An 8,432-nucleotide genomic window follows, 5' to 3' on the forward strand; every position below is an offset into this window, starting at 1 on the left:
TACTGAACATCCCCTCTGTGCTGACATAACTATTGAAACCTGTGTTTCAGGCAGGGTGGGTTGTTATTCCTCGCAGTGCTTTGAAACTCAAAGAGGCAAAAATATGTCTTCAAGGATCTCTTCAGAGCTGTAACGATTTGAAGCCCAAACATGTCAAAAGGGCTGTCTTTTTTGTGTTTTCTTAGGTGACTTGAATGTCTGGGGACACTTAGGATTCAAGTAAGCTTAGGAAATCAATGGGAGTTCAGCACCGAACTTATTTAGACTCTCTCGAAAATCCCAGGGGAAGCTCAGCCGCAAAGCATAACTCTTTGAGAGCAGTAATTATCCCAGAGCAAGAGACTTTATTTCAGATGACAATGCCATCATAGGGAGTTTTTCCTAACCCATCACAGTCCACATGCAAAAATGTAAGTGATACTGGCTATGACAAACAGGGACATCACTCCATAGCTGCTTTGCTTGCTGCTGACTCCATTCACATTGCATAATGGCTTCTCACAGCAAGAAACCCTCTGATAGGTTTGGTTTTGTTGCTGACTTGCTGCTGGACACGTTGGAGAACACATCTTAGAGATGACATATTTAGGCTTGTTGAGCTCTAATGCAGAAGAAAGGGGGTAAAAAAGAAAGAGGAGAATGTAAGAATCATTGTTAAAATGTTTCCCTGGCTAAATCTGCATTGGTGAATAAAAGGCAGCCAGGGACTAGTCCCCAAGGCAAATATGTCCTCTGCTCAGGACTAGCAACAGTCTGGCCGTGTCCACACTGCTGCAAGATGGTGCTGGTCTTCTCTAGGCTACACGTTTCTTCTGTCCCTAAAGTGGAATTAGCATGTGTGGCTGGCTTTCAGTTCAAGCTGCCTGAAGCAATGCTCAGGCTGGGTCGCTGCCCATCAGGACAGTTTTCCTACAGCATAAAACCGGGGGGGAATGTATCGTATGACCTGAGATTTGGTCTGAGAGCACATGGAGGTGTTTGAGGGTGAAGAGCCCCAAGGACAGACCTGAAGGATTGTGCGTGGCAGGGGCAGTCAGCCGTGGTGCAGTTTTGCCCAAACGTTTTTGAAAACAAGCCTGGGAGTGAGTATTGCCATAGCAAGAGCTAGCTGGAGCTGTCAGCACAAAGCTGGGGGGAGCTAACCGTGAAGCAGTGCACACAGCTCCAGGCTTGAGTTCACCCTCTGGTGCTGCTATATATGTATCTTCAGCATTTCCCCAATTCCTGGTAACAATATCAGGTATGCATCGACACTGCAGTGACTGCGATAGCGAGCAACAAGGTCGGTGTTTCCTAACAGTTGGTGACCAGGGCTATTGTTTACCTACATGGCTGTGACTGGGATGAAAACCTGTTGCCGAGACTGCCCTTCTACAGCACAAACAAGGTGTGGTTCAGAAACGTACTTGTTCCAACGTTGTTATGGACAGTCATGCAGTATTTGTCTTCCTTTGTGCACATGGAAATGGTCAAACAGTTCTTGTTGGACTCCTGTTCTTGGCACACGTAGCACATAAATGGGTAAGCTGGCAGCGGGGGAGAAAAGAAAGCACATGACATGGTTTAGGAACTACAATACCTACAATCCAGATATCTCCATTTTCCTAGTTATAGCCTGATGAAAGCTTGTGTGTGAATGACCGGTGACTTTCTTTATCCCTTGACCCGTGGCAGCAATGTTAAATCCCTCTCTGTCTCATATGTCTCAGACTGCAAAGTGTTATTGATCTGTTTGCAATCTCTGGCAGCAGTAGATGTGAGTGGAATTCAAGGATTTGGGGTCTTTTATGATGGAGATTATCACTGAGCAATAGCTTCTCTGTCCTGAGAGCTCTGCCACATGAATTACCAATTACTGCTCAGTCGCTTCTCCTGGGCAAGCCTAGGCAGGGCTTGCCAGGGAGAACTTGAGGATGCCTGGAGCATTTCGAGGAAGTGGACAATGCCCATTGTCCTACTTCTCTTTCATCTGGCTCAGAGACTACTGTCATGTATCCTTTCTTGTGGTCGAACGCCACTAACTGAACTGGCCTACCCTCAGTCCTAGGAAGTCTGGTGAGAGTAGTCGGATGCTCTGTCAAACTTCTGCATACTACTGTAAGATAGAGAATAAATGGGAAGTCTTAACCAAAAGTATGGTTTAACTGCTAAACACAGATTTGGTTGGATAATTCATACATCCACAATACAGATACAGAAGATGACTGGCAGGAAGGGCAGGCAGCGATGAGCTGTGTTGTCTGTCAAGAATGTACCACTTGCCTTCAAATCCAGAAGGTGGTAGGTAGACCTCCAGAAAGCCTCTGTAAAGTAATGATAAAAAGGAAGAAGAGCAAAACCACAGCCTGGATGAGAAACCACACCAAAGTGTCTGCAGAACACTCCCCAGCTAGGCAGATGAATTGATTTATAGGTTTTATGGTGGTAGTTGGGTTCTGAGCTTGCGAGAAAACCCAGAGAAAAGTATGTGGGTTTGTGTGTAGGAGAGGGGATGAGTTCCTTTAAAAACACAGACATTTTCTGAAAGGGAAGCAAACACAGGCGCAGGATGCTTGCTATGTTCCTGGTAAGTCTGAGGACAGTCTGTCAGTATGGAAAGGGCAGAAAGCAACTAGAGGACACGTTCCTGTGAGCGCAGTTTTGCCTGATAAGAAGTTGGCTGTAAGAAAGTGGAAGGGCAATGTAGGTCAGAGAGACCATTAAATGAGAAGTTCCTGATGGAAGGGAAGGGAAGGAAAAAGTTATCAACTGATGATGCTGAGAGGGCCGTAACACTGTGTAGCTTTTTTGCTTTGTTCATCACTAAAAAAGTTGAATCTTCGAGTACAGGGAAGTCAGTACAGTGGAGAGGCAATAAGGTTTTACCAAAATTCTTGGCACAATCTTGAATGACATTGTTATGAGCAAGCCCAGGAAATCCAAGCTAGTGAAAATGCAACAGAATAGATGCAAAGCCAGACGTGAAAGCACCCTCAGGGGGTAATTTGCAATGGTTATTGGTCAAACCAATTGGAGCACTGCAACTCATAAGGTCCTTCAGAGCTCTGCTGTGGGCTCAGGTCTATACAGTATCATCACTAGTGACAGTAGGGATAGGATAGTGGATGCACATCACATTTTCAGATGATGCCAAGGACAAAATACCTGAAAACATACTGTAAGTAGAGTTCTAAGTGATTTGACAGATGGATGTAATAAAAGAAGGAAAAAAAAAGAATGGATGCAGTTCAATAAAGAGAAATATATTACACTAAGATAAAAATTAGCCACTTAAATGTATGATGAGGAACAACTAGTTGAGTTACAATTAAGGACTGCAGTGCAAACAGCAGGAGTCAACTGTGTCACACCACAGCGATGAAAACAAACGTCACCCAAAGGAACACAGGCAGCAATGTCATGTGCAAGATATGCAAAGCGGCCTTTCCACTCTGGCAAGGCCTCAGCTGGAACACCGATGACCAAATCTGTGTGCGGCACTTCAAAAAATATGCAAAGCATTTGGAGAGAGAGCAGAGGAGAGGGAGAAGAAATGGCCAGAGATCTTGAAAATATGACCTCCTGGAAAAGGTTGGAAGCATTTAGTTTGTTTATTAAAAATGAGAACATGCTGAGGAAAGACAAAGTAACCTTCTTCATGCAAGCAGAAAGAAGCTGCAAAGAAGTAATAAACTGTTCTACACATCCTATGGTGAAGACTGTACAAAAAAAGATGTTAAGAGATATTAAGACTAACTTTCTAAAAAGATGAGAGTCTGAGCAATTCCAGGCTGTGGAATCTTCTTTGTTGGAAACTTTCAAGGACACATTAGAGAAACATCTGCCTGGTTTGGTCCAGCATTGGAGCAGGGAAAAGGATCATGACCTTTTAAGGTTTCTTCTGGACATAATATATCTATAACGGTGAGTTCATGGATACAAATGGCAACAGACCCTCTTTGGTGGGCTGAGACATCAACAGTTTTGATCAAAAGTTAGAATCATAGAATCATAGAATAGTTTTGGTTGGAAAGGACCTTGAAAGGTCATTTAGTCCAACCCCCTGCCATGGGCAGGGACATCTTCAACTAAATCAGGTTGCTCAGAGCCCCGTCCAACCTGACCTGGAATGTTTCCAGGGATGGGGCATCCACCACCTCTCTGGGCAACCTGGTCCAGTGTCTCACCTCCCTCAGCGTAAAAAATTTCTTCCTTATATCTAGTCTCAATCTACCCCCCTTTAGTTTAAAGCCATTCCCCCTTGTCCTGTTGCAACAGGCCCTGCTAAAAAGGTTGCCGCCATCTTTTTTAGAAGCCCCCTTTAAGTACTGATAGGCTGTTGTTTATTAAGTTGCTTATTAGGGTCTTGAACGAGACCCCAGATACATGAGAAGGATCAAATAACAGTTATCGCCAAGTTTTCCTTTGTCCCTGTATTAGGCCAGAAAGCTGCGATCTCTTACTCTTGAATGTGAAAAGTCTTGATATTAGAACTACTAGCTTTCTCCAGTCTAGACTGGGCTACAGAAAGGTGATGTATAAAAGACTGTCCTTAAGTCCATTTGGAAGCTGATGCCAATATAAAATGTCATCGGCGTACTGCAGCAATAAGGTATCCCACCATGAATGTGTGCTACCGGAGTCTTGGATCTCTGTTAGCTTTCCACTTCATTCTGGGTAACACTGAGGACGCTGCCTTTGATAATTACTCTCCTCTGTCCATGTTGTGTCACTGCATTCAGGAATTATGGGCACAAAATCCTTTCTTTTTTTTTAGAATTGAATACTCCTTTTCCCACCCCAAAACTGGCTGAAGCTTCTGATCTTCCAGGCATGCTGCAGAACCATCTGTCCAAAAAGTGTAGGAGTAGGGGGTTGATACATCAGAGAGCAAGAATTAATTGGATGCCTCTTTCTCAACCCCTGCTAGATATGCATCATGGTTTCTGGGAAACCATCAGGTGTGGGGGACATATTGGCAATCTGGTCATTATTCCTACGTGCAAGTAGCGATGTAGCAACACATGTGTATCAGTCCCAGAAGGACAACACACATTCAGAGTACCTCAGACTTCCCTTTGGGAGAAGGATGCCTTTAACATGACATATGCACAGAAAAGCTCTTTCAACTCTACCTCTGATTTAATCTATAAAAATTCTCACTGGTGCGTTTCCTAGGGAGCGCGACACATGGCAAACCACGTGGGTCACTACAATGGAGGAAGCAGCAGTACAGAAAAGTCTGTAAAATACTCAAAAAATGATATGGATAAAAAAAAAAAATGGTTTTTTTTGCTTTCTGGCACTTCCAGCTTGCATCATTTGGGAAGACGCCATAGACCACTGTATGGATGTAACCTGGCATCCAGCACCGTACAATTAGAGTTCTATCACTCAGTACTGCCTGCTGGAAAGAAGAATTAATTTTTCAGGATCTTATTTCTGCAGCAAATCATTAATCAAGGTGCAAAAGGAAGTTGGTGGCAGCGTGGCTGCAACATTGCAATACCGCAAAGTTGGTGACAGCCCTCTAAATTTTTGCCACGTGGAAAGTTTTCACCATCTCCTCTATAAGCCTTATCTTAACTAGCAGCAGCATTAAGAGACTCACCTTGCTCCACACACAGGACAGCAGCCAGCAAGGTGACAAGAGTTGTCTTCATCTCCACCAGATCCTCTCAGCCGGATTGGGAAGATGTTTGGAGGGCAGGTTATATACCTTTTGAATGGCAGCAGTTTTACAGGTTCCCGATGGCTCACGGGTGGACATGAAATCAACCTAAGGGTGTGTAATATGCATGTGGGAGTTCTTGATGCTGGAGACCATGGAACAGGCTGGCACCTTGGGGAAAAGTCCTTTTAGCAACACATTTCTTGCTCTTCCGGTCATATGAGTGATGGGAAATGAGGATCTGCTCTCTTCTTCTCCGAGTTTCTTCCTTTCCTTCCTCCCAGGAGAAGCAGCAAGCTGCAGTGATGAAATAGCGGAGCCCGGAGGCACGGGGAGATAGTCCTAGCAGTGCATTTTTCTAATCCCTTTGGATAGTCAGCGCATGATGTACCAGGGTTCATACCGTTCATTTTCTTTAATTATTCCGCAGAACCAGAAGCTCAGACTCTCAACTAGCCTATACTGGTTTACCTCCAATAAAATAAGTGTATTTTACACTAAATGAAATTAGCTAATGGTTAGTTAAACAGAAGATTTTCCTCAAATTTTCATGTCAGTCTTCATTTCTTTGTCAATTTTCCATTACCTGTAGTTAAGCCCTCTGCTTGCTCCTCTCTTGGTTGCAATTCTCAAATACCTTATACACTTTTTATTTAATGAAGTTTTGCTTCTATTTCAGGGATCCTTTAGAGGGTCTGCTTTTCTCCATACCCAACAGTTTCTAGAAATCAGACCTCCATTTATGATACCACAAATTGGCATCCTGGAATTGTTGCTCTACTTCGAAAAAAGCCATCTCTCAAACTGTCTCTTTTTCAATCTCTCCTCTTAAATCAATCCCTTTTCTTCTGTTCCTCTGTGTTGCTCTCCTCTGAATTTCTTAAAATCTGTTTCTGACATTCTGCGAAATAGACCCTGACACAAGATGCATCTTGTAAGATCTCAAGCTGCCATCTCAACAGAGCTTCTTCCAAAGTGAGATTAGTCCTGGACAGCAGGTAGCAGAATGTGCAAAAGAAAAAATTGCCAAACCCCCCCTTTGGCTGGCAGTTATGGAATAACTTAACAGGCGGTTCCCTAGAAGTAGCCATCAGTAGGGTATTTTTGTCTGTTTCTAATATGAATCATTCCAACACTGGATGATTTTCTTATCCATGTGAGTTTCTGATACTTTTCAGGCTCTCTTAAACTGCTCCTAGAATGACATCATCAGGCGGTGAATTCCAGAGTTGTTCAAGCCCGATGTCAAAATAGACATCCCGGCTCTTGGTTTTGGAGGTTTGTGAGGTCAGCAGGAGACATGCTGGTGATTATCAAATCCAACCTTCTGCTTTGCAGAGGGGAATTCAGTTTACTGCCCAAGTGTGTTATGAAAAGGTTGTTCTTCATAATTAGTGGGTGTGTCTTCTCGCTGGTATTTTGCAATGAGGGTAAAAGGAAGCAACCATTTTTTCCTTTTTTCAGTCCTAGTCATTATCCCATAGACTTCTGTTAAATATATTCCTTTTCCCTTCCTCCATGAGTGAAAGAGTGCTCTAATTATTGCCATATGCCCCCTCATGTTGACTTTGCCAAAATCCATTCGTTTCTACATGAACCTTCATGCAATAGGATGTTGGCTCAGTGCAAGTCAGTTTTGAAAGAGAGTGGTGAGGCTAGGACATGCCCAGCACTGCCAACAAACATGTACTAAGGAGAGGAATTTGAGTAGGAAACAAGCTCTTCTATGTCAAACAGTTATCTGGGAGCTGTCCCCAGGACATTAACGTCTTCGTTAGTACCTAGATGTGCTGCAGTGCTGGAGCATGCCCTCTTCTCAGCGTCTGGAGAGCAGTAATTTTGCAGCACAGTGACTGGGTCGCAGTGATTCCTTCTTTCCCAAAAGGACAGATTACGAAACTCAACGCAGTCAGAGGCAACACTTAAGCAGCCGGCGTAGGGAGGGTGTCTCCTGCTGCCCAGCATCACAGCCTTCAGCCTGGAGGAGGGCCTGGAAGCAGGCAAGCCAGGGACACTAAATGAGAAGTAAGATTGAGGAAGACTGCAAAAAACACAAGGAAGCTGAGTCACCTCTGGAGTAATACCTCATTGCTACCCATTCAGGAAAACTAAAATGAACCTCAAAATGGAACCATGAGTTGGCTATATGACAAGAGAGCAGCCGTTAATTTTGGAAAAACGATGCTTTTGTCACTTTCCATGGCTTCCAGAGCTTTTTCAACCCGGTGAAGACCTTGTTTTGATATTTTGCATCCATCTTGTCTCTTGCTTTGTCATTGATTCACTGGGTATTAATCAGATCTGGGCAAATAAGCAGAGAGAAAGGGAAGAAATTTCATGTTGTGAGGGAAAAGACAGCCAAATTATTTGAGGAGAGCAGAAGGCAGCATAGGTCCTTCAGAATCAGTGGTGATAGAGCCCTGAGTGAGGGAAAAGAAGGGCCAAAGTTAAACGAACTCCTCCAGGTGCCTAATTTAGGCAGGGCAAGGCCCCCTTGGCTGATTCAGCTCCTGGCGCAGTGACTCAGAGCACCGAAAACTGAGCTCTTAGATAATCCACACAGAGAGAGCCAGCTACCTCCCAGGAGCAATCCCAACTATTTGAGTGAGACACTCATCTTCCTCCTAAGAGCCCTCCAGGCATCCCAGATGTCTCTGCAGGGCAGCTCGCCACTCTCATCTAAGGAGTATGCATGCAACCATGGGAGCCAACAAATAAGAGACCCTGGGCGGAGGGATGTGGAATTCAGGCAGCAGCATCTGCATGGGAGATGCCACATCAG

At 44.2% G+C, this 8,432-nt stretch overlaps 1 protein-coding gene across 1 annotated transcript; it reads right to left on the minus strand.

Moving 5' to 3' along the window:
• Positions 1 to 389: 389 nt before the first annotated feature.
• Positions 390 to 5,642, minus strand: LOC103921214 (lymphocyte antigen 6E-like). Its single transcript, XM_009329141.1, has 3 exons — positions 5,591 to 5,642; positions 1,407 to 1,526; positions 390 to 601 (listed from the first exon to the last, which is right to left on the minus strand). The coding sequence occupies exons 1-3, from the start codon at positions 5,640 to 5,642 to the stop codon at positions 390 to 392; spliced, it is 384 nt and encodes a 127-aa protein (XP_009327416.1).
• Between the last annotated feature and the right edge of the window lie 2,790 nt (positions 5,643 to 8,432).

Source organism: Pygoscelis adeliae, unplaced genomic scaffold (assembly GCF_000699105.1).
Source record: "Pygoscelis adeliae isolate BGI_AS28 unplaced genomic scaffold, ASM69910v1 Scaffold257, whole genome shotgun sequence".
Classification (NCBI taxonomy): Eukaryota; Metazoa; Chordata; class Aves; order Sphenisciformes; family Spheniscidae; genus Pygoscelis; species Pygoscelis adeliae.